Below are 27,476 nucleotides of genomic sequence, written 5' to 3'. Positions count from 1 at the left end.
GTTTGCTATAAACTCTAGTTGGAATATTTTTTGAGAAATATCTTTAACACATGAGGATTTCTGATACATTACTTGGGCCAAATGTGCATTTTACATTTTCTCTCCCTTTCAGGAAAGAAACTAGAGTGTATTTGGGAGTCAAAAGACAAGGTCTGCTTCATGAAGTCCCCCTTTCTGGGTGTAAGTAAATCAAAGGGACTGGACTCAATGATCTAATGAAGGATTATACAAATGTTGAGCGTGGGGCGCCTGGGTGGCTCCGTCGGTTAAGCGTCTGACTCTTGGTTTCGGCTCTGGTCATCATTTCCCAGTTGTGGGATCAAGCCCTGCGTGGGGCTCCAAGCTCAGTGCAAAGTCTGCTTCAGAGTCTCTCTCCCTCTCCCTCTGCCCCTCCCAGCTCACACACGCAGGCACATGCTCTCTCTAAAATAAATACATAAAATCTTAAAAAAAAAAAAAAAGTTGAGCTCCTTAAAAATAGCGACAGTGAAAAAAAGGAACAATGGTAAGAAGAGGACAGCCCCTTCACAGTCACAGAAATGAGCACTCACTGGAGGGTTCAGTATTTAACAGAAATTAGGTAGACATCACAGCTAAAGAGGGCTATGGGAAATTTTGAAGTAAAATCTGCACCTAGGACCTGTAACATTATGCTAGTCAACATGGAACTTTTCCTCGGTTATCCGTAAGCCTCTGGAGTATTCCATCTGAACATATTTAGAGGTACCGGGAGCTGTGCTGGGGCAAAGTTCAGGACAGGAACACTGCTGACATGCCCAAGCCCAGCCAACCAGAAAAGCCCCACGCTGGCTCTACTCTGGCTCCCATAAGCATCTGCCTGCAACATGAATGCAACACTGAATATTTTTAGTTATGGAAAACTTTAATTTCTGGTTAATGTGGTTCAAAGGCTGTAAGTGCCCCTTTGACAAATTAAGCTTGTATGAAACACCGCCTGACCCTCAGCAGGGTCAAAAAATCTGTCAGTTTTGATTTGAAAATTAAAAACAACCAAATTACAAGCCCTCAGGTATAGTGCTCTTGGGTGAGCCTATATAAATTATGCCTTTTTAAACCTTTCCAACACAGACTACCTGAAATGATACAGAGAATACTGTTGCGTTTACCTTCTGTAGGGTGAATGGCATCCAAGAAGAGTTGCTTGTTTGACCATTTATCCCCACTTCCTAAAAACAACGACAGAGAAAGAAAGTGAAACTCTACTCCTAGGACAGACACATAACAGTATAAAAAGAAGATAATACACAAAACAGCTTATATATGAAACTTTATCACACAAATGAAGCAGAGTTTTATTTTAACTATTTAATTCTCAAAACGGCATTTGCCAACTAAAATAATCAGGTGATACAGGAAATGGATTGAAAATAAACAAATCTGCTTTCTGTGAAATACACTGTTGGATAATTTCTATGACTTTCATCAAGACAACTGACCATCAGTTAAAAAGGAATGATAAAAGCTGACATTTTACCTAAAGAGTGAGGTTTCTCTACTGGAAGCAGAGAAAAAAATATTAACATACAAAACAAAACCAAGGGGCTGGAGCGGAGGTGAAAAATAAAACCCAAATGAAGTAAAAAGTCACATACAGGAATGCGTAGGCACATATGTCTACACACGGAAGACAGGTGCATTTAAAGGCTCATTCCAGAAACATGAAAGGCTTCACATCTGGCCATGCAAGTGGGATGCGAATGGGCATCGGATGAGTAGGCTCACAGTGGTCACGACAGGAACATGCAGGGCGATGCTAAAGAAAGCCTAACTTCTGGGACACATGGCTGGACTGAACCAGACAGGGAGATTTATCTTTTATGTGGAATAAGAATAGGAGTCCTGAACTACGAGAAGAAGGAAATCTTCAGATGAGTCCTGAAGAGGTTCAAGGGCTCATCAAAATCATAACAATAAGACAGATGCTCAGAGTGAAGAGATGGTGGAGGGCAATGCACGTCTAGTGCCCTCTGGAAATAAGTTACGTGACTGAAGGGGGTGGGAAGAGCCTGGCAAACAAAGTAACATAGACTGGAAAAAAAGAGACAGGTACGGCTTCGGAGTGGAATCCTCCCAGACAAGAATCCTCAAGGGTCAGAGAAAGCACAGAAATGGGGGCACTTTCATATGAATAGGAAACTCCTGAGGTTTCAGGAGGTAGGAAAACGTGGTCCTGGTTTCTCTCATGCCCCACATGAGAGAAACGAGAATAGTCAAAGGAAATAAGTGGATAAGAGCTCAAGAAGACTAAGTTACAAAATGCACCAAATATGGATGAAAACAGCAATTTTAGGATTCATATGGAACTCTGAAAATAGAGACATTATGGGATTTGAGTAGGAATCCAAGTGAAGGAGATCTCTCTTTGCAATTAGCGGCGGAGTCTAGAGATAATGAATACGCCTGCATTAGGAGCCGATGACACTGAAGCAAGCCGAGGGGAGGAAAAGGCAAAGGCGGTGCACAGAAGCGTTACTCAAAGATGAATTCACAATGGAGGTGGCCAAGAAACCTTGATGGAGGATGGAAGGCACCAATACCTTTTTCCGGAACATTAGGCTTCTCCTTTTTGTGCTTATATTTGCTGACAATTTTGTGGAATAAGTTCTTTTTCTGAGACTGGAAAGGACCTACAGACAATATTAATATAAATATATTTTAAATTGACAATGTTTCATAAAACAATACCGTGTGTTCCTAAACAATTACACCCTCCTCCCCCTTGTGGTACAAGCAAACGGAGTCACAAGAAATGTCATCTTGCATATCTTCACTCCTCTAAATATACTCAGCGCCCTTCCTTAGGCTTACTTAAAACCCACTGAAAAATTTTCCTTAGGAATGTATTGGGCAGGAGCCCCCATTAGGGCTGGGACTCCCTAAGCAGAAACTGCAGATTTAGTGACTAGAGACAGACCACAACCCGTAACTGAAGAGTAGCTGTAGGCTTTAACAAAGAAGTGATTTTACTTTATTTTAGATTCCTCAGTATGGTGAAGGAAAAGATGGCAGGGGCATTTCTTCTAAGAAACTGGTTTTCGTAGTAAGAACAGCACTTTCAGGACAATAATTGGCCTGAGAGCACTGGATAGCTTTCTAGCCTTTTCTGAGGTTATTCTGGGAAGAAAATGTGCTTTAAGAATAGAAAAACATTTGCCCCAAAAAATCGGGGTGGGAGGGGAGAGAAGTCTCAGATTGTATCTTTGGTTCCGCAGATAAAGAAAACAGAACGACGATTTGTCAATCACCTAATCGGAAATGCCGACAGCAGCACTGACCTCCCCAAGCAGGTTTCTTTCTGTATATACTTTGCTGATATATTCCTATGTGAAACGGACTCAAATCACTTTATGTAACTTCTGTTTGCTCATCTGTAAATGGGGATAAAGACAGTGCCTAACTTAGAGCTGACGTGAGGATTTAAAGAGTCAGAGACTCTGCAAGCTGCCCCTGCTCCCACTACCCACCTGCCAGCGTCTGTACCCACATGTACTGCTCCCCCTCCTGCCAAAGGCAAACTATTCCCACTCCTGCCTCCAGCAGAGACTCACTGGCTTTTACGTTCACAGTATCTGCAACTGTCACCAACTTCAGAACATTTCCATCACCTCAAAAGTAAATCCCATACCCTTTAGCTATCACCCTTCCCTATTTCTGCATTCTCTCTATCCCTCAGCCATCACTCATCTCCTTTCTGCCTCTATAGATCTGCCTACTCTGGAAATTTCACACAAATGAATCATGTAATACAGTCTTTTGTATCCGGATTCTCTGACTTGCTATAATGTTTGCAAGGCTCATCCATGTTTAGTATGTATCAGCAGTTCACTCCTTTTTAAAGGCTGAATAGTATTCCACTGCATGGATGTACCACATTGTGTTTATTCACTCATCAGCTGATAGATATCTGGGTTGCTTCCACCTTTGGGCTATTATGAATAATCCTGTTAGAATTACTTATATATTAAGCTTTTTGTGTGGATATGCATGCTCATTTTTTTGGGACATATACCTAGCGGTGCAAGTTGCTAGGTCGTATGGTAACTCTATGTTTATAAACCTTTGGAGGAACTGCCAGATTATTTAACATCCTTGTCAACACTTAACTATTAATCTGTCTTTGAGTATGATCATCATAAGGATGTATTTCTCTCATTGTAGTTTTGATTTGCATTTTCCTGGTGACTAATGATGTCAAGCATCTTTTCATGGGCCCACTGGCCATTTGTATATCTTCTTTAGAGAAAGAGTTCTGATAATTTGTCCATTTTTATTTTTTTATTATTTTTTTTACATGGATGTCTGTAGCAACTTTATCCTTTTTTTTATAATTGTTATGTTAATCACCATATACTACATCATTAGTTTTTGATGTAGTGTTCCACGATTCATTGTTTGCATATAATACCCAGTGCTCCATGCAGTACGTGCCTCTTTACCCATTACCAGGCTAACCCATCCCTCCACCCTCCTCCCCTCTAGAACCCTCAGTTTGTTTCTCAGAGTCCATAATCTCTCATGGTTCGTCTAATTTGTCCATTTTTAAACTGAGTTGTCTTTCTTTTTATTGAGCTGTAAGAGTTCTTTATATATTCTACACAAAAGTCCTTTATCAGATAGGTAGTTTGCAAATATTTTCTCCCATTCTGTGGATTGTCTTTTCACTTTATCAGTGTCCTATGAAGCACAAAAGTTTTAAATTTTTAACAGTCCAATTTATTTACTTTGTATTTTGGTGTCACAAAGGATCCATTGCCAAATCTGAGGTCACTTAGATTTGACCCCTATGTTTTCTTTGGAAAAGTTTTATAGCTTTAGCTTTCACACTGAGGTCTTTGATTCATTTCAAGTTAATTTTTGTATATTGTGTGAGGTAAGTAAGAGTCCAAATTCATTCTTTTGTATGTGGTTATCCGGTTGTCCCAGCACCGTTTTGAAAAGACTAATCTTTTCCCCATTGAATAGTCTTACCTTCTTCATTGAAAAACCACTGGTCAATGATGTATAGGTCTATTTTCTGGGCCTTCAATTCTATTCCATTAACCTATATCACTATGTCAGTACCACGCTGCTTGCCTACCAGTTTTTGTAGCTAGTTTTAAAACTGAAAAAATTATTTTGGCTATTCTGAATCTCTCGCAATTCCACATTAATTTTAGAATCTCTTAGTATCTATAAAAGAAGCTAGAATTCTAATAGCGATTGGGCTGAATCTGTAGATCAATTTGAAGGAGTGTTTCCATCTTAACAATATTAAGTCTTCCAATCCATGAATGTGGGATGTTTTACCATTTATTTTGATTATTTTTCTTTCAACAACACTTTGTAGCTTTCAATGTGTTGCACATCTTTTGTTAAATTTATTCCTATGTACTTTATTCTTTTTGATGTTACTATGAATGGAACTGTTTTCCTAACTTCATTTTCAGATTGTTCATTGAAACTGTACAAAATACAACTGATTTTTTTTTTTTTTTAATTTAAATTCTAGTTAGTCGACATACTGTTCAATATTGGTTTCAGGAGTAGAGTTCAGTGGTTCATTATTTACATATAACCCAGTGTTAATCATAACAAGTGCCCTCCTTAATACCCATCATTCATCTATCTCATCCCCCCATCCCTCCAACTACCCTGTTTGTTCTCTATAGTTAAGAGCCTCTCATGATTTGTTCCCATCTTTTTCCCCCCCAGTCCTGAATGTTCATTCATTTAGTTTCTTAAATTCCACATATGAGTGGAATCATATGGTATTTGTCTTTCTCTGACTGACTTATTTCACATAGCATAATACACTCTAGCTCCACCCACGTCATTGCAAATAGCAAGATTTCATTCTTTCTGATGGTTGAGTAGCATTCCAGTACACACACACACACACACACACACACACACACACACACCCGTATATTCTTTATCCATTCATCAGTTGATGGGCATCTGGGCTCTTTCCATAGTTTGGCTATTGTTGATAATGCTGCTATTAACATTGGGGTGCATGTATTCCTTTGAATGTGCAATTTTTTTTAATCCTTTGGGTAAATAGCTAGTAGTGCAATTGCTGGATCATAGGGTAGTTCTGTTTTTAGCTTTTTGAGGAACCACCATACTGTTCTTCAGAGTGGCTGCACCAGTTTGCGCTGCCACCAACAGTGCAAGAGGGTTCCCCTTTCTCTGCATTACAACTGATTTTTGTATCTTTCAAACCTGTTGAACTCATTAATTTATTAGCTATAGTAGTTTTCTGGGGATACCTTAGGTTTTCTATATAAAATATCACGTCATCTATGAATAGGAATAGTTTTACTTCTTCCTTTTTCTTGCCTAATTGCCCTGGCTAGAACCTCAAGTACAATGCTGAACAGAAGTGCTGAGAGTGGACATCCTTATCTTGTTCCCTACCTTAGGGGGAAACATTGTCACTATTAAATAGGAATGTTGTGGGATTTTTGTAGATGCTCTTTATCAGGTTGAGGAAGTTTCCTTCCACTCTGAGTTTGTTAACTATTCTCATAAAATACGTTGGACTTTGTCAAATGCTTTTTTTCTACATCTATTAAGATGATCACACGGGATTTTTGTTGTTTTATTGATATAGTATACTACATTGATCTTTGGATGTTAAACCAACCTTGCATTCTGGGAATAAAATCCCACTTGGTATATAATTGGTAATGGTATATAATTTTTATTATATGTTGCTGGATTTGGTTTGCTACTATTTTGTTAAGGAATTTTATGTCTCTGTTTGTAAGAGCTATGATCTGTAGTTTTTCTTGTGATATCTTCATCTAGTTTTGACATTCAGGTCATGATTGGCCTCACAGAATGAATTAGGAAATATTCCCTCTTCTTCTAATTTTTGAATGAGTTTGTGAAAAACTGATATTAATTCTTCTTTGAATGTTTGGTAGAATTTAGCAGTGAAGCCTGGGCCTGGGTTTTTTTTTTTTCCCCCTTTGGTACTTTTGTGATTACTAAATTCAATCTCTTTAGTAGTTACTGTTCTATTCAGATTGTCTATTTCTTCTTATTATCAGTTTTGGTAGTTGTGCTTTCGAGGAATTGTCCATTTCACACAGGTTATCTAATTTATTGGTATGTAACTGTTCATAGTATTCCTATCTAATCTGTTCCATTTCTGTAAGGTCAGCAGTAATGTCCCCTATTAGATTTTTTATTATAATAACTTTAGTCTTCTCCTTCTTAATTGATCAGTCTAGCTAAACATTTTTCTAATTTGTTGCTCTTTTCAAAGAACCAGCTTTTGGTTTCATTGACTCTTTAATGATTTTCTATTCTTTATTTAATTTTATTAATTTCCTCTTCAATCTTTATCATTTCCTTTCTTCTACTTCCTTTAAGTTTCATTTGCTTTTTTTCTTACAATGTTTCAAGATAGGTCAGATTATTGATTTGAGATCTTTTTTCTTTCTTGACATAAACATTTATAGCTATAAACTGTGCTCTAAGCACTGTCTTAGTTGTATCCCATAAATTTTGGCATGTTGTATTTTCATTTTTATTCATCTCAAAGTATTTCCTGATTTCCTTATTAATTTCTTCTTTCTTTTTATTTTTTTTCTTTGATTTATTGGTTATTGAGTATATGTGCTGCCAAAGTGACTTACTGGCTATTTAGAGTGTATTGCCTAATCTCCACATATTTGTGAGCTTCCCAAACATTTTCGTGTTGTTGATTTTTAATTTCATTCCACTGTAATCAGACAACATAATTGGAATTACTTCAACCCTTTTAAATGTATTGGTTTGTTTCATGGCCTAGTGTATAGTGCATTCTAGAGACTGTTCCAATGTGCACTTGAGAAGAATTTTTGTCTACTACTGATGGGTAGAGTATTCTATACATAGGCAAAGCTTGGAGATACTGCAGGTTTGGTTCCAGACCATTGCAATAAAGCAAACATTGCAATAAAGTGAATCAAATGAATGTTCTGGTTTCCTAGTGCATATAAAAATTATGGTTACACTATACTATAGTCTATTAACTGTTCAATAGCATTAGGTCTACAAAAAATGAATATACTTTAATGAAAAGAGACTTTATTGCTAAAAAGGCTAACCATGGGACACCTGGGTGGCTCAGTCGGTTAAGCATCCAACTCTTAATTTTGGCTCAGGCCATGATCTCAGGATCGCGCCCTGAATCGGGTTCCACACTCAGCATGGAAATCTGCTTAAGATTCTCGCTCTCCCTCTGCCCCTCCCCTGCTCTCTCTCTCTCTAAATAATAAAAATAAAATCTTTAAAAAATGCTAACCATTAACTGAGTTGTAATCATTGTTCACAGATCACCAAAGTATGACACAGAGACACCAAGTGAGTAAATGTTGGAATGCCGATAGACTTGTTTGACATAGTATTGGCACAGACCTTCAGTGGGTAAAACAACACTGTAACTGTTAAGTGCAATAAAATGAAGTATACATGTATGTCTGTTAGGTCTAGTTAATGCAGAGTGTTCAAGTCTTCTCTTTCCTTGTTGATCTTTTGCCTAGTTGTTCTATCACACCTATTCTTTCTTCCATAGCACTTCTCACCTTCTAACACAATATTATATGCTTTGCTTACTGTTTAGGCTGGTACCCCTGCCATAATGTAACCACCATGGCAGCAGGATTCTTTGTTTTCATTCACAGATATATTCTACATGCTGGAATGGTGTTTAGCAGATGATTGGTTCTGAACAGTATTTGCTGCATGAACAAAGTTCTTAAACCACTGGTTGGCACAAAGTAAGAGCTCAAGAAATGACATCTGTAGCTATTATCACTGATAACAGAAGGTTGTGCCAGTGTTTTTTGATGACTACACCAAGCCATCCTTTTAAATAACCAAAAGCAAATACTTCTGGATTAGCTGGTGGTGGTTTGAAATAGAAATAGAAAATGCCTTGTTGACTTTTTTGGGGGGGGGAGGGCGGGGAAGTGAGCAACAAGGGAAAGAAAATAAATTTAACAAATACAAAAAATATATATTGTGTGTACATACTACATTAATATCACAGGTATTCTCTATCATCCATTTACAATCACTGCCTCCTATGTATTTTAGACAACTGGGGAAACTCAGGGCTGGAGCACCTGAATGAGACACAGGCAGTCATGGAAAAGAGAAGTGGAAGAATGCAGAAAAACAATTCTGAGACCTCTTAGGACCATAAGGATGGATGAGATGGGTTAGGAAAGAAGCAAAGGATACGTATTTTCAGACCCAAACACACTCAGCGAAATCTGAAAAGTACAATTTAAGGACAAAGCTAAAGATAGAGGTTGTCAATTTTAACATGAGAAAAGAACATCCAGAGTGATTTAGTACACAGAGGAGCTTCTGAAAACTTTTATTTTTAAACCTCCTTGCTCCTAGACATCCCCCAAACTATAGCTATAAAACAAAACTTCAGATAAAGAAGAAAGTGACAAACTTAAAGGAGTAATAGACCAGATATAATTGCAGTCACTGAGAAGCAGCAATTTCAGAGTCAAGAAATGAACAATTTGACTTCTGTTCACCACTATGGTACATATGTGTGATATTTTGTCTAAAGGAAAATAAAGTCAAAATTTGTAATAAACAGCACATACAAGGAAATTCGCTACCATTTTTTCCTTAGTTAATTATATTAACTCAGAAACATACATGGAGGGAAAAGAAGGTAGGAAGTGAAAAGCGGAAGAGTTTTAGAAGGAATGGTTCAGAAAGCAAAAAAATGCAATGGAGGGCGCCTGGCGGGCTCAGTCGGTAGAGCTCGCAACTCCTGGTCTTGGGGTCGTGAGTTCCAGTCCCATGTTGCGGGTAGAGATTACCTTAAAAAAAACCTGCAAGTCTTTCACTAAACTACTAGGTCATGTTCTGATCCCATCTCTTTCTTAATCTCCCTACCAAATTTCTTAAAAGAGTGTTTGAGTTAGCTTCTAATTCCTTAAGACAAAAATCACATGTTGCTGGCATGGAAACTAGCTGGCTTTACTTTTGGGGAGGATAGCCTGTATGGTGATGATATCTGTCTCCTTTGCACCTAACTTCACAGCTGAGGAGAAAATGGAAAACCCCAATGTGAGAAGGTAAGAGGGCTACCAGAGAGACATTAACAATAACCTTTCCAAAACATTAATGTTACTCATGGTTTGCTAAAAAATGGACATTTTGGGGGTAAGGGGCTATCGTGATACAGACGCCACTTCAGTATGATCACCTGGGGTGATCATTTCTCAAGATCCGCAGGTAAGATGAATTAAGTGAACCTTGTTCTATAGAACTGCTGCAGGGAATGAAGGTTATGCGTCACGCGAATAGTGGTGGCGTAGGACCAGGTTCTATGGTTTCATGTTTCTAAGCTATAAAAAGAGCAGAAGTTTTATTCTAAAACTAGGCTGTCATTTTTGTAATAGATACATAAATAATAAATAACCAATGAAACAATAAGTTCCTTTGTGATAATTTATAGCAAAGTGCTCCCAGCTGCTGGGCATGTGGATCTGCTGACCTGAAGCCTGAGTAAACCAGCCACAATCAAGTTCGGATTCCCTGAGGGGCAGGAACTACCTCACTGGGCTGTACATGAATGCCTTGTTAAGGGATTCAGTATGACATCAGGTAGTATACCTTTTATATCTGCAAATGTGCTGTCACCATGTTCCTGAAAATATTTGGTGGCGATGAAGATGCTCAAACAGTTAACAGGGCAAAATACAGAGTTCTGCCTAAACTAAACTAAACTAAGCTATAACTCCCTGATATGAAGGGCCAGTCAGGCTGACATTAGCTCTTGGTCCTCTAACACTGAAAGTATCCTCAGTTTGGCTGAATCCCAAACGGGATTCTGTCCTCAGCCTTTAATTTTGTAAACCTGCTTCTTTTATTACCATTGCGATTTTTTAAAATCTCAAATCCTTAATCATTGGGAATTCCAATCTTAAAATATAAGCATGGATTGGAAGAAAAATGAAGACCACCAGCATGTTTGATAACAGGCTAAGGAACAATGTGAGAAGACTGAAGAGATACAGAAGGAGAAGTGAAGTCAAGGGTCAAGCTGGGACATAATTTAAATTGAGTTGAACTCAATTAACTTTTTCTCCATGACCCTACTTTGTCTGAAAATTACTATTCTGTAGAGCACTCTGACTTCTGATACTTTTGTAAAAAGTGCTTCATACATTAACAATATACTTAAAATAATGTGTCAAAACCTATCTTTTAAGTTACAATTAGATTTAGACTTATAATTTAAAGCCTTCATTTGAATATATAAAAGTAACTATGAGAGATAAACCAGAAAACATGCAGGCATGGGCTGCCTCGGCTGAACGGCACCAGAAGTTAGATGGATTACAATTTACTAGGTAGTTTGTTCTTAGAAGCAAAGGAAATTCTTTTCCTAAGTCATCGAGCTCTGCCTCCTATAATGTAGCTTGAGCCCAGTCAGAGGAGGGTGGCATTTAGTTATTTTCATCCATTTTTGTTGTAGAGTTTCTGACAAGACCCATTATACAGACCTGAAGGACAGGGCAGAGATAGTGGAGGGGACACTGGACAAGAGGAAGAGACTCCTTGGAAATAGAGATATAAATAAGGAGGCCACTGGGAAAGCAGAAGTGTAAAGCCCAGCAGATACTATGTTGTTGAGATCTAGAACTATATAAATGCATACAAAACCATTTCCTCTAGAGAGCATTACAGAAAAACTCTATACATTTTATATAACCTGGAGTAGCTAAAAAAAGTCCATAGTATAAGGCAGAGAAAAATATAGTAATTGTTGAATGATAAACACAGCAGCAACTACAGACAAAATACCAAATTGTTGGAGGAGAAATGAGGTTTCCTATGGACACATGCTCTTTTGTTAATAAACTAATGATCTTATACACAGTTTTTGCTTTGAACAATTCATTATGCAAAGGTGTAAAGAGTCTAGAGTCTAAGGAAACAATCTTCTCTATCCTCTGAGGATCAGGCAATTACAACACAGCTGGTATGTTAATTTCATTAATAACTTGTAGGATAATACACTGGTGCTGCTAATGACAAATTACAATTCGTTACAAGTACTATTTCTTTAGTTTGCTAAAAAGAGAATGTATTATTTAGTTTCTGATTTTAACTGCATTTTGCTCCATGAGTCAGAATGCAGTGCAAAATCTAGTCTTGAAAGACTCCTACCTACGTAATTACTGATAGGCTGTAAGGACCCAATGGCTCAGTGGCTTGAGAGGCATAACAGAAGAGTTAAGAGGATACTGTATGAGGTATAATCCAAAACTCCAAAAAGCTATTTCACATCAAAAGAAATACTGTTAATCTCAGCTGGGAGAGGAAAAATATGTAACAGATAACTAAGACCCAAGAGAAGGTCTCATGAAAATAGATCCTAACTCAAGGTTTTATAGCTTTACAAAAATAAATCTATTGTTACATTCTCTGATAGATAATTTGGCCAATTTCAGGGCTCGAAAATGAATGTCTCAAACTACCGGGAGTGGAGGAAGAGAATACATCTTGCACATCAATCAATTAAGTTCCATTTTATTGGCTTGTCAGGTATTTATCAGCAACTTTAAATCCAAGAATTATGGGAGCTCAAGGTAGCTGGGCATCTTTGGGCTCACGGACTACTTTGCGTATTTCTAGATGTCTCCAGGGCACAAAGACTGTCATTTCATTTGGTAATCCATTACAGTGCTCAGCTACCTACCTGTCAGCAAGGCTACTTTATTTCTTTCCTACTTATCTTGGAAGATCTCGATACAACCCTATTTTATTTTCCCAGATGAGCAAACTTGGTGATGCAACATTTCTTTTTTAGTTCTTTATTCACTAGACTTGTTTTTATTGAACACAGAGGAAAACCAAGCTAATTCTGAAATCACTTTTACGTTTCTCTCCGCCTTTAATCAGGAAGGGGGAATTTTCTTCAGCTACACAGATCTATCTTGAGATACAGATCTCAAAGCGACCCTCCCCGGTTGTGTCAACTCCAGTGTGCAAAGGAGGTTTTTGGTCTCGAGGGAGAAAAGTTTAACTTTCTTCAAAGAAACCATAATTTTTCCTAGACCTTATATAGTCCCTCTAAATCCATAAAATTGTGTCTGCTCATTAATATTTATCTCTGATCATTATCTATGAATGCTAGAATTTAGCAAGATTTATGCAAAGATATGTATCATATTATATCTATCCACCTATCCATCTATCTAAAATACACCAAAAAAGGGTCAGTCTTTCAACATCTGTATGGAAAACTAGAGGTACATTTCCCCACCAATCTTGAGACCTAAGTAAAAGCAGAAGACAAGTTCTCCATAAGAGCAGTGCCATCATTTTGGGGAGGACAATCCTTTATTGTGCTTGAATGTCCTGAGCAGGCTCTGATGCTTAGAACCCAAGCCCCCACCCGACAATATAATGGTGGTCTCACACTCTTCAAAACCCCCCTCTGAACTACAGTGTTGCCCTTGATGAATGCTGATACCCACCCAAGTCATGCAGATAATTTTGAAAGCTTCCCTGATACCCACAGGGAAGAATCTGATATTCTTCAAAATGAACATGCTCAAATAATATTTTTCTAAACTTAACAAAACCACTTTCAATGTATTGCTAGAGGATTATTTGCATTTGGCTTTATTTTCATTTGGTTCAGACTGCTGGTAAAGAATGGAGTTCTCTGATTAGGCACATAGAAGGATTTCACAGTCCCAGAGTCGAACCTGTCACAGACACAGTGAACAGAGGAATTAGGCTTGGCCAGCAGTTTCTGCTCATGAAAAGCGCCACATCTCCAAGTCAGAACTCTGGAGAGCAGAAAGTCGAAGACCACGTGTAACACTTAGCTACACCTTTCAGGGCCAATGTGCAGGCTGAGATGGCAGAGAACAGAGGCTGAGGAGGATTAGGAGGGAAAGAAGACAGCGAGAAGTGAGGCAGGAACCATACTAATAATTCTGGAAAGCAAGCTAAAATTCCAACTGGTTACTGCCTCACTGCCTCAGTCTAAATCCAATTATGTATCTAGAGGGAGTTGCAGAAGCACCGAAGAGCAGTGAGATACCGGCCTCTCGGCAGGAGGCACAGCACACATCTAACCTTTGCTGGTTTTAGTCGGTTCTGAGGACATGTTTCCAGTCTTCTTCTTTTTCCTTGGGACAGGTACGCATTTCCGGTCAAATGTAACAGGACTATATTGAGGGAGGCTGTTGAATTTTTTTTCAAATTCTTCATCCAGCTTTGCTGAGCTAATAAGAGAAGGGGGATGGCATCGATCAGCACATGACATAAATATTTAAACAGAAAATGATACAAGATAGATTTTAAGATATTCCACTTGAAAACAGGGTCCCCAAGAATTAGGGCACTGTTCATAAATTCTGTGAAAGGACAAAACATCTGTTCAGAAATGCTTGAGAAGATTTATCAGCACAGCTTTCTCAGTCAATTCCCATGAAAGGTTATCTTATTGCCTTAGAAAAGGAGAAACATTATTTAAAATATAAGAATATTTTTGAAGTTATCTCCATTGGCATGGACATTTTTCATTAAATTCAATACAATGCATATTCCATCCAGACAAGTTTCTCATTCTAAAGATTCGTATATATTATCTATATTGGCAAGCTTATTGGAAATAGGGTATAGATTAGTACTTCTTCTTTTAAGAAAATACTTATTGAGGGGCGCCTGGGTGGCTCAGTCGTTAAGCGTCTGCCTTCGGCTCAGGTCATGATCCTGGGATCGAGCCCCGCAATGGGCTCCCTGCTCTGCAGGAAGCCTGTTTCCCCCTCTCTCACTCCCCCTGCTTGTGTTCCTGCTCTGGCTATCTCTCTGTCAAATAAATAAATAAATAAAATCTTTAAAAAAAAATATTTATTGACTAGTACTTGATTAAAACACATCCAACACACAAAGAAAACACAAACAAAAACTCTGAATATCAGAAAAATTCCGGAGAGTTGACCGGGATGATGATAAAGCACTCAATGACAAGGAAAGCCAGTTTTCAATGAACATGCTGGTGGAGAGACAGATGTGCTTTAACACAAACCACGGATGACTTCAGAAATGGCACCAGCAAAGCTGGGAAATCCTTGGGCTGCTTCTGACTGTCTCTAAGGCCCCCACCCAGCCATGGCAGCATGCCTGCTGGCTCCTTGCTGAGACTTATTAACGAAGATGAAACCCAAACAGATGGGAGAAGCTACAGCAGAATGGCTGTGCGTCCTGGATGCAAAATGGAAGGCATTCTGGGAAGAGAGCAGCCTTGAGTTAACGTACAAGAAGCTAATGGCTCATGTGTTGAGCTGCTACGTAGGGGTTGTACTTGAGGTGTGTCCACCTAAAACTGTTCCGTTTGGAGGAATATATAAGAGTTGGGCAGCAGAGACAAGATAGTCTGAAGACCATCAGAACGGTCAATGGAAAAGGGCCAGTTCTATCAAAGCAGGGAGGATGGTAGCTGCGGGTGACGCTCGGGCATTAACAAAATCCTTTTCCACCCAGTTCAAAGACGTTTATACCAATGGAAAATCAGACAGTAACCAGATACTATCAGAGGGGATCTATAATTTGTGCATTTCTCAGATAATCTGAAAAACCAAAGAGAATTAGGAAAATGTGAGCTAAAACTCGTAAGATCCCTTGGAGTTTTTTTTCCTTTTCTTTTTTCACCTAGAATAATGATCTATGTTTTTCTTGCGGAGGACTGTAAGATTAGAACTGCCAATACTCAGTGAATTTTTCTTGGCTACAAATAGCACATTTTCTGTGATAAAGGGGTTAATATGCTCATTTAGAAATCTCAGAGAAGACTGATAGGAACTGGCATTTCTCACTGCTCATCCACTATGTTGGCGTGTTCTAAACAAAGCAGACCCAGATAGTCTAATTCTGACAGGCCTGTATGAAGGGGCGGGGCGGGGGGGGGGGGGAACAGCAAAGACCAGAGGTTTACTGTTGATTAGAGCCTGCAGAAAAACCACACTCCCAGTTACATACATGTGCCTTCCTTAGAAATTATTGAAACAAAAACAACCCACACACCAATCTCTTTTCAGACACAGATTTTCAAAAGATTGTTTCACTCTTCTTGTTCCCAAAGAAGACTGGAGGAAACACCTCTCTCACAGTGTAAACCCTTTCTAATGGAAGCATCAGAAACCTTTCGGCTGGAGAGTCTTAATGCCTGCTTTATTCCCCCAGGACTTCACAATGTCTGCAGTGAGACCCGCTCCTCTCTGCGACTAGACCCACAGGGCACTGGTAGTTCCAGAAGATATAGAGCATTGGTCCTGAACTCAGTGGTCACATTTTTTTTTAGGAAATCCTGCATTTGAAAATACCATTTGATGATACTGAATATAAGAATTTTTATGTCATTGTTTAAGCATAGTGTAGGCAAAACTAATGTGAACTGCTCTGGACATTTAAAATATTAGAAAGGAAATACATAAAAGTTATAAAAATATCACCTTAAAATAATAAATAATCCTGAGGAATTTCACAATATGAGAAATAACTTCCACTCTCCTACTACTTTGTGATGACCTAGAGCCTTAGAATTAACCAGATTTTAAAGCACTGTAACTTCTGAGGAAAAAAAAAATATTATTCCACTAACAGAAATGCAAATATTTATGAATAAACCAGATACAATACTCCCAATGCATGGAATTTGCATACCTTTAAACACACTCATGAAAAAATATGGAAAATATAAAAATGTACTTATTTCTATTCAATGTATTCTTTTCAAATTGGGCTAATAAGAAATCTTGAAGGATTTTTAAAATAGTACTATTGAATATGCAGAGGCGTCCCTCACCAATATAAAGTACTGAATCTCCTAACAAAATGTTTTATATTAAGATTAGTATTAAGAATCTTTGGAATAACACTAAAAATGAAGTAATCCTTAATGATTTTATCTTGATGTATGTTATTGCTTGATACTGCTTTTCAACATGTAAATAATTACTGAATATTCTCCGTAGCAGAAGAATAGTCAATCTAACATTTTTATCTTACAGCAATAGAACATGGTTTAAACCAAAAAGGTTAGAAGTAGAAACGTAATTTTATTTACCTTACATTTTTTGAGCTGTCGTCTTATTTTGTAAACATATGTACATAACCTTTAGAAATATTAAATAAAATATGTACAGTAAGTAAACAGGCAAAATGTAAACATGTTTATAGAATATCCATTGTAAACCTTAGATGGGAAAATGTGTCCTGGCAATATTAAAGGATTTATAATGTCACACCACTAATACATGGTGGGCCTCAATTCACACTCAGGCCTACATCCAAAATCTACATACATTATACTAGACCTAAAATGTGAATGACAGTGTCACTCACACAACCACGTTGCCAGCAGGAACATGTGACACTAAATTTCTATTCTCTTACTGTGCTCACGAAGACTGTAGTAAGTGCTGAACGAATACTTAAGAAGAAGCAGTTAGTGATTTCTGTTTACACTTGGGGTCTATGCAGAGTGCTGATGTGTTCACAGGCACTTACCCAAGGAGAGAATCTTCCTTTGGCTTTGTCTTCTTGAACTTCTTGCTCCCACTGGTCCCACTCTGGTTAAATGTCCAGCTTTCTTCATTCCAACACCCTTCATGGTCAGAGGAGTTTCCTTTTCCTGAGCTTCGTTTCCCTAAGGAAATTTAAGAGAAAGAATGCAGGTGGTACACTGGGATGAGGGTGCCTCGCAAGTGATTTGTTGACCCCCCAGGTATCATTTGCATGATGCTACTTACAACCGTTTCAATTTCAGAGTCCTCTAAGTGGTTCATGATGGACCACCTTCAATAATACAACATGCAAAACAGCGTATAGCCTCTGAGATCAGTTGTCTTGTCATAACGCAACAGGTGGTGTGTGTACTGTGTGACTCCAGAGACAGACTAACTCCTACCAGCTTTTCCATTAGAGAATCAGACTAACGTGTAGAAGCCCTTTGCTGGTGGGCATTATTAATTTTAATTTCCCCAGGACTTTATTGGAATGATATCCCTGGAGAACTATGTACTCTAAAAGATCTTCATTCAGGCCTTATTAGACCCATCAGTCACACATCTCTGAGTTGGAATTAAGCTTGGCAAGAGGTAGTTCCCATAGCCAGATGCTATATTTTAAAACAGATGAATTTATAAAAAACACTCCGTGAAATAAAGGTATACACATGAACTGGTTTAGTGTTTTAAAGAGCCCTTCACTTCAATTATAGTTTTGAGTACCTAATGGAGAGGGCTAGATAAGTTACTTGCTTTTGGAGCCTATAGGTCAACATTCTGCCAAATATATTTGCTTGATTCAGGGAATTCTTTCCATCAGTTTTAAAAACAGACTAAGAGCTCCAACCACACAGTGCTGATCCTTTAAAACAAGAAGCCAGCCCATATCAGTTTAAAAAAAAAAAAAAAAGGTTTGAATTATTTTGAACACATATCCTGAGAACTACCCATACAAAGAATACAAAGTCTCCTCAATGGTGTAGGTAAAATGAGAGATGTATATGATCTGTAAGCCATAAAGAACTGTACAAATGTAAAATACTGTTTTGATACTATACTGTTCTTTATGGTGGTTATTCTCAATGAGTTTAAAGGAGAAGATTGCTAGGTTTCCATAGTGTTTTCATTTTTGCAAAAGTCACTTACCTCTGTCAACATTAGCTCGCAGAGAGGTGAGCATGCCTTCAGACACCAGGGTTTTATAAAGAGCACCTTTGCAAGACCTCTCAGATTTCCGGGAGCCACAAGTCTCTATTTTTCTGTGACAGTCACTTTCCTCAGGCTTGGCCTGTCCCGACAGGCTGGGTGGTAATGCCTCCTCCGTGGGGGTCAACGGTTCTGCTTTTATACCCTCTGGCACCTCACCAGAAATGTTCTTGCTGGCAGAAATACTAATGAAATCTGGAGGTCTTGACTCTTTGGTGGTGTCTGAGGATTTCTCCTTTGACATTTTCTTCTCTCTTGATTTCACTTTTTTCTTTGGTGGCTTGGCATCCAAAATGCTTCCCTTGCCACTTGAGGATGTGCGGACCTTCTTGCGAGGGCTTTCTCCAAGTTTCTCAATGCCCCAGTCTCCCTTTGCAACAGCTTCAATGGTGTAGATGACACTCTCGATGTCTGACTCTGAAGACTGCCTCTTTTTGCAAGTCTTCTTGGGTGTGGATTTATCATTTCCATGTCGATCCGTTTTGCTTTTCTTCTTTTTCTTTTTTAGCTTCTCTGGTTTGTTTAATGCTGTGGGATCTTCAATGATCATAATTCCATGAGGATGGCACATGTGATCCTTTCTACTGGGAACATCGCTTATTATGATTTTGCTACTGGCAGAATAAGAAAAATCAGGGAAGTGACTACATTGTTGATCTTCCTCTAGTTCTTCCTTTTTAATTTCTTTGGGATCTTCCATTTTTATATCCATTATATCATCCATTCGCAGCTCCTCAAAATTTCTTAGCTCCTTAGAATCTCTGACATTTTCCTTAGCTGATTTTTCAAATTCTGCTTCTTTCTGTAGCCTGGTTTCATCTGTTTTCTCCATTTTTATTTCTCTTTGTTCCTTTCCCTTCTCCAATTCTTTAATTCTTCCACCATCTGATTCTTTTGCCTTTATTAGCTTTGAGTCCTCCATTTTAACCCCCTCCGATGCCAGACACATCTAAACGGTTCAAACAAAAATGGGAGAATAGCAAAAAATAGCCTTATTATTCTATACTTGAAATTAGCTTAAACTTTGAAAGTCTATCCCTCTTAAAAAATAATCAAGACAAACTTGACAATGATCAGGCCAAACTAATGTAAATGACTCAAATTAATACAAGGCTTTAGGCATTATGATATATTCATTAAACTCTAGACAAAAATACACTCGAATTCTCATTTTCCAGCTTCATCAGAAACTTTTTCTGTGAAAACACGATTTGGGAGAAGGAAGATGGACTCCAGAGTTGGAAGACTGGAGTTTGAGTCTTAGTTTTGCTACATGCTTACTTTGTGGTCTAGAATGAGACATTTCACCCCTCACCCCTCTTTGTAAACTAAAAAGGATGGTAAGAATAGTTGTCTCAGAGGATTCTGTGAGGTCTAGAGGAGACAATACACTGATGGCAATACTGACCATATGATTCCCAGGCTGTTTAGATGTTTGCCTTTTCTTTTTTCTTGGGGAAATGAGAAAAACAGCAACATTTTTTACTTATCAGTTGAAATTAGAAATGAGAAGATGACTCATTAAGTAACTACAGAAGGTTTTGGTTAATGAAAAAGACGTTACAGGCCTCAGATGCTGACAGATAACCTGAGGATCGCAAAAGTGCTTAAAACTAAGTGGTGGTGGTTGCTTTTTTGTTTTTTTAAAGACTCACTGGATGGCAGACTTGATCTGAACTTACTCGCCTGCAAATTCTGACCAGAACTAATGTGAAATTGCTTAACGTCTTAATTCATCACACATAATGGGACTTTTCATATGCTTTTGCCATCAGAATCTTCATGCATTTGCATTATGCTCTGGGGGAATTAACTGCACAGTGTTAAGATGCATATACTGTATCATTTTCCTAAAATCTGAAAAATTCTGAATACCAAAACACATCTGGCAGCAATTTGGTTATGTTTTTAAACTCCCCAAATTTCACACACAGGACCTTAAAGAAAACTCTTGCCATCTTCCTAATCCAGCTCCTAGGTACCTCAAAACTTCAATCTAAAGCAATTTTCTGAAAGGGGAAATTGCAGCTTAATTTTCAATACCTGGATTTTCATTCATAAACATTCCCTGCAGGGCTCCCAAGTGCCAAGCCCCATGCAGGACCCTAAAGATACAAAGATCACCCTCTGGGGTCAGACTTAGTTTGTGGGGGACATGTTTAAATACACCAAGAAGGTTGGAATGATCAGTAAATATGGGACCTCTTATTGTTGCCTCCCTCAAGAAAATGGTAAAGAAAATTGAAATAAGCCAGCATGCTCAGTACACTTGCTCTTTCTGTGGCAAAATCAAGATGAAAAGATGAGAGGTGGAGATCTGGCACTGTGGTTCTTGCATGAACCTGGTAGTTGATGTGCCTCGACCTATACAACCAACGCCGCCAAAGTAGCATCATCAGCCATCATTAGTCTGAAGGAACTGAAAGACCAGCAGCAGACGCTCCACCATGTGAAACACTGCTAGCCTATAATAAATGGGTTAATTTATGTAACCAAAAAAAAGAATTTACAAAGATCAATAAGTTCCCCTCTCTACCTCTGAGGATTCATCATGAGGCTGACGATGAAGATTATTAGGCCAAGGGCAGCACAGAAGTTCTTAGCCACTGTTCATTTTACCTAATTTGTACTAGCAACTTAGAGGGAAAAGAGTATTGGGTTTTCTGAGCCCCCAAATCAAGCACAAGAGTAGGAAATTGATACTTTTTTAAAAAAAATCACCAGTTTATCAAATGGCAAATTAATCAGAAATGTTAACATCCATATAACTCATTTTTGAAACAGATAAGATGTTCAGTTAAATAGCAGATCCTCTTTTACCTCATTTGTCCCCTTAGTACTTTCAATACATTTCAAATCTTTCTGTGAGAATTATAATTGGTAAGTCTGAGAAGAAAGTGGAGAAGGGGGAAGGGAGGCAGATCACACAAGTTTTTTAAAAAATGAACAATGGCAAGAGCACCCAGGCCTTCAGATCATTCACAGGGAAGTTCTGAAATAGTATGGATTCATGACGGAGCTATCCTTTTTGGGAAATCACGTAAGTTAATTTTCAGACCTCAGCAAATAATTATGAAAACGGAGAACTTCCCTTTAGTAAACCTTACCAGACATAAGATCAAAGCAAAAATGTTACGTTAATTCTGAAGCACTGATACATTTAATCTTCGCTGCATGTTTTATTCTCATCGGAGAAGTTGCTGTTTTTGCATCAAATCTGAAATAATTTTTATTTTCCTTTCTCGACTATCCCAGCCCTTCATGAATAACTATCCCACACGGGGACAGAGACTATGCCAGTTCTGGAAATAAGACCTGAAAGGCATCCTCAAGGTAAATTTTATCAGCCACTATCACTCTGGTGACCTTTAATAAGTCATTCCAGGAGCCGTGTCCCATACGGGCACTGGTTTTTATAGTGGATGCCAACAGTTTGTATTTGCATAGGTTCATCTTAGCAAACCTAATAATACTTTGCAAACTCCATTCTCTGCTTCAATATATTTCAAAATGATTCTCCTCATCACCCCTGACAGGATTCCACAGCTAGGAATGAAATGGAACAAATGCAGACATTCACTCTGGGGACATATTCCAGGAAATAGCATAATATTTCTTGTGGAGGTAATTACACCAGGCACTAGTCATGCTTTACTTCCTTGTTTCGGGCTCTTAAAAGTTTCTTTCCCCCCACAAATAGAGTATGTTAATCCTAAATTATAAGAAAAACAATTATATTGCTGGAAGTAAACCTATAAAAATAAAACAAATAGCTCTGAGTCAAAAACTACGAATCATAAATCTCACGAAGCAAAAACCAAAACAAACACGAATCAGAGTCTCAGAGCCGGGTGTCATTCTAGGTTACCTAATTTAACATCCTTCCCCATGCAGAAATTCATTTTACTACAATATTTCCAAGACTTAATTATACAACTTTTTGCAGTAAGACAGTGACCATATTAGAGGGCAGTTCTCTCTGAAATCTTTAACATTTTAAGGAAAAAACTATCATTCTGTCAGTACTAGCTGTTCTCTGAAGTCCCATCAAGTAATCCGCTCATGTGACAGACTTCCAAATCCTGGAAGACAGAGGTTATGTTCCCGTAAGTCTCTTCTCCTGGTATAATGTCCCCGTTCTCTTAACTGCCCATCACACATAAAGTCCTCCTGACCTTTCAAAAGTTGGAACCCCCCCCTTATCTATATGCAGTACTGGGGCCCTGAAGCGAGAACCGGGCTTTACTGAAATGAGCTGGATTCAGGACCAAGTACCACAGTGCTTGCCCAAGGCCCCACTTTGACTCGAATCCACATGAGCAAACAAAGGCTGAGAAAAAGGGCAACAGTACATGCTGCACTGTGACGCGAAAGTGTAGACACAAAACTTTACATAAAAAGCTTCACAAGGGCTGGGGAACATGGATCTTTCTTAGAGTAAGTTCCTAGTCTTCTGAAAGCCTCTAGATGAGAAGTGACAATCTGCCAGCTTATAGAGACACATTTATCTTCTAATGGGGCCCAAAGATCAATCTCTTCCCTCCCATTTAAAAAAAAATAGGTCAGGGCTCCTGGGTGGCGCAGTAGGTTAGTTAAGTGTTTGACTCTTGGTTTTGGCTCAGGTCGTGAGCTCAGGGCTCTGAGATGGAGCCCTGAGTTGGGCTCCGTGCTCGGCAGGGAGTTTGCTTCTTTCCTTCCCTCTGAATGCACATGCGCGCCCTCTCTGTCTCTCTCACTAAAATAAATAAATCTTGGGACGCCCGGGTGGCTCAGTTGGTTAAGTGGCTGCCTTCAGCTCAGGTCATGATTCCGGGGTCCTGGGATCGAGTCCCGCATCGGGCTCTCTGCTCAGGGGGGAGTCTGCTTCTCCCTCTGCCTGCCGCTCCCCGTCTGTGTGCACGTTCTCACTGACAAATAAGTAAATAAGATCTTTAAAATAAAATAAATCTTAAAAAAAAAAAAAAAAGGTCAGACTTCTGGCTTGTACTGGGGTTGTGGTCAATGAACAGCCTGGATATCTTTACCCACATAATATGCTGGGAAGCTTGGTCTCTCCTCTTCTATATTTTTTGTACATAGATGTGAGATTTTCCATTTTTCCTTATAAAGTTTATCCTTTCGAACTCTCAATTACATTACTTTCCATCTATGTTATGGACACATTTGATAAAGCTGCTTTTATGTCTTCATCCAAATCTCTGGTCATGTTGAATAGGAAATGGCCAAGGACAGAGCCTTCTGGCTGACTTCGAGAGCCCTTTCATCAGGTTTATTTGAACACTAATGAACTTCAGTAATCAAAGAATGTTTTATAATCCAGTCTAAATTACCCCCATTTTGTTCACAAGGACATCATAAGATCATGTGTAAAAAGTCTTGCCGAAATCGATACAGTATGCCAACAGCATGCTCAGCTTATTTTATAACCATACCAAATGGAAAATGAAAATGGCTTGTATACCAGTCAGGGTCTAATTAGGCAAACAGAAACAACTTAAAGCCTATCTAGCAGAGGGACTTTAATGCAGGGAATAGGCTGGTTACACAGGTCACAAAGAACAGGAGGCTGGTGAGGCAATCCAGGGGTTGGCAACAGCAGGAACAAATGGGGGTAGGTCCCCAGGGGAAGAAGGAACCACGGTGGGCCTAACTGGAGGGAGCTGAGCACAAGGAAGAGATGTTACCTTTGCTCTACACCCAGCCCTCCTCACCCCTTCTCTGCACATCCTGGCCTCGCTCTCCCCCGCAGCCCGTATTTTCCCATCAGAGTCTCCCACTGGCTGAACCCAGCTGGAAATCAAGGGGACATGGGCACCCAGGAAAGGCAATCTGCAGCCACCAGGGATATGAACCACTGGAACAGACTCTGGAATAGCACATCTGAAAAGGACCTTTTGGGGGGAGACCTTAACTCCCAGTTTTTATATTCTCCTCTAGGAGTTCAAACACTTTATTATCAGAAATAATTTTCAAAAGTCTCTAGGAATTAAGAGTCTGTATTTCCACATAAAACAACCTGGCAATAGCCATGGATACAGTAACTCTTAGAAGATGCCATCACTCTGAGATATGAGCAAATTCTCTATCTAGAGAAGCTCTTTCAGAAGGCAGGGATTCTGGAGCCAGACTGTCTGGGACTGCAGACTGACTCTGGCCTCGATTTGCTCATTTTCTATAAACCTTTCTGTGCCTTAGTTTCCCTATCTATAAAACATCTTAGGAACACTATGAGGTTCAATGAGCTGCACATGCACAGCACTTGAAATAGTGCCTGGCACAGAGCAAGAAGAAACGTATTCTGACAACCACCCCTCTGCGGCCTTGCAGAACGGGTATTAGCTACTTGCAGCAACAGTACTAGTCCTACGGGTATCATTAGTAGCCGCCATGGCCCTGGTATACTAAGTACCTTGCTCTAATTTTTTTCATTCTAGGGTTGAATGATTCTGTAATTGGGGGGAAAAACATATACAACAAAATCAGATGCGAGATCTTAAATCAGTTATCTTTCACGAAGCTACTCTCATTAAACGTACAGTTAAGCTCGGTTCTACTACTGGGTACAAACATCTACTTTCATTGGCTTTTGAGTGCATTTATCAATTAACCTCAGTGAGACTTATGAAAGTGCATACAAACTACATTCTGTTCACATGTATGGACATGCATACCAATTAGCACACAGCGGACACAGAGGAACATAAACCAGTGTGAACTCAAGTGAATAAAACTGCATTGTGCGAAGCACAGAATTAATGTCTGTTATTAATTAGTCAAGTTGCCCTTAATAGAGGGTTGGTCGTTAATCAAGCCTTGAAACAGAATATGCCTTAGCAAATGACAATTTATTCTATTATTATTTTAAATGGAACAATAACCTTCTTTAAAAGTGAGGATGTAAAACGTCTGCAGGGCACCTTCTGGATGGAATTCCCACGGCTGTATTCAAAAAAGTCAGAATGTTAATGTTTTAAATCAAATGCCTGGCATAAATATTCGATATCTATGGTCTATTCCCTCAGGCACTATATGTATTTTTTGTAACTATAATCAGGGGGCACAAAATTGATCCTGTTCACCTTTGTATTCTCCTCCAAGGATCTCTCCTAGTACCTTTCAAAACTTAGGCATTCCACAGATAACTGTATCGAATTGAATGGTTCATTAGCTTGGAGGTAACTGAGGAATCTAAAATCCATTCTGATTCATACCAAAAAGAGTTACAAGTCTGTAAAAAAAAAAAAAAAAAAAAACAATGCTAATTAGGACCCGCATTCACACTGTCCTTACTTACGCTTCCCAAGAGCAACAGTGAAAAATAATCACCAATATTTTAGTTTTAGTTTGGATAACTGAAACCTTACTGAAGTTTCTCACTGTTCTGTATAGTCAGAATGGCCCAACAGTGATGTGCTGGAAGAAATGGCATCTCATCCCCAAAAGAAAAATGAAAACCAGTATGCTGGAACTGAGATTCTACAGGATGCACATATTGGGCAGATGTATAAAAAATTATCCTTTTCAAAATGATTACAAAGAAAACTTTCAGGAGGAATATCGAAGGGGTGAGATAAAATGTGCAGTGGAGGGTTTATTTTTTATGTGCCTGGGTTCAAGGAGATTGCCATTTTCGGTTCAGGAAAGATCACGACATAGGCTCAGGGTTTGTTATTGGGGACTACAGAGACATAATAAATCTGTGCTGAGCAAGCTTTTATCTCTTTGAATCAAAGACATTCTAAAATGTATTCCTTTCTACAAATGTTAAGGGATCGATTCATTTCTTTAATGTGTTCTGCTATAAAAGACTTAGTGAAATGACCAGTGAAAAAATAATTCATCATGTGTACTAGGTAAGAATAATACTACAGAAGTAGATGCCCTTTAACTGGTACAAAGAAATGGATAAGTTGTTCCCAAAATGTACCGTACTATTTCACTCTTAATTATCTTTTGTCTTTCATTGTCTATTATAAAGGATCCAGCTAGATTAAAAACGAGGCAGTGTAAAAACAGACATACTGACACTCATCAAGAAGTTTCAATTTCAAAATCTCTGCCTTTTAGTACAAAATAAATGTTTTGCAGCCAAGGTATGTTTACAGTCATTTTGTACTGGCTTATCATCTGCCAAAACAGTGTAGACATAACCCTAGGATGGCACTTAGCAGTGCTTTCCAAGATGTGCACTTCGCCCACAATTAAATAAAATCAGAATGTTTTTTTCCATAAACATACACTGGCTGATGGTTGCAGAGAATAAAGAATAGCACTGATGCTAAGAAAATTCAATTTTCTTTATTAGAAAAGATAACTGGTCACAGAACCGTGGTCTAAGCATCTCTCAACACTGAAATCTGAGCATTTTAAGTAGTTTTCTACTTGGTTTACAGAAACATGGCCAGGTGAAAAGGTGGCTTTAATGTGTCTCTTTACTCTTTCTTCAGAAATTTTACCATTTCTGAAGACTCCAGATGGGGTGGGGTGACCTTTGTTCCATAGGCCATTTATTCAAGTCTCCCCTAGACGTGTTAAAGGAAGTCATTAGAAAAAATCCTGTTTTGTGGTTCTTCCAAAAATAAGTTATTGCATTTGGGAATGAGATGAAAAGTTTTAGGACAGAAGTTTCATAAAAATGACTCACAACTCTGCATAAAAAGCTACAGAAAGAAATACACCACTTTCAAAGAAAAGAGCCCCTCAAATATA

The 27,476-nt window shown here is 38.6% G+C and overlaps 1 protein-coding gene across 13 annotated transcripts in view; it reads right to left on the bottom strand.

Annotated features, from left to right (window-relative positions):
• Positions 1–27,476, bottom strand: part of BBX (BBX high mobility group box domain containing) — a 277,804-nt gene that overhangs the window by 19,318 nt on the left and 231,010 nt on the right. For 12 of the 13 annotated variants that reach the window (XM_045902813.2, XM_054504155.2, XM_054504154.2 and 9 more), the window contains 5 exons: positions 18,708–19,716; positions 17,563–17,701; positions 14,128–14,276; positions 2,559–2,648; positions 1,128–1,187 (listed from right to left, as the gene is read on the bottom strand). In XM_045902813.2, the coding sequence (XP_045758769.1) occupies positions 1,128–1,187; positions 2,559–2,648; positions 14,128–14,276; positions 17,563–17,701; positions 18,708–19,716 (1,447 nt within the window). The remainder of the gene's footprint in view (positions 1–1,127; positions 1,188–2,558; positions 2,649–14,127; positions 14,277–17,562; positions 17,702–18,707; positions 19,717–27,476) is intronic. The other variant, XM_064586785.1, reaches the window with a different exon arrangement.

This window comes from Mirounga angustirostris, unplaced genomic scaffold, assembly GCF_029215605.1.
Source record: "Mirounga angustirostris isolate CCGP_5_RB_7025 unplaced genomic scaffold, mMirAng1.0.hap1 SCAF_1, whole genome shotgun sequence".
In the NCBI taxonomy this organism is placed as follows: Eukaryota; Metazoa; Chordata; class Mammalia; order Carnivora; family Phocidae; genus Mirounga; species Mirounga angustirostris.
The sequence above is the reverse complement of the archived record's forward strand: the minus strand, read 5'-3'. Positions and strand labels throughout refer to the sequence as shown.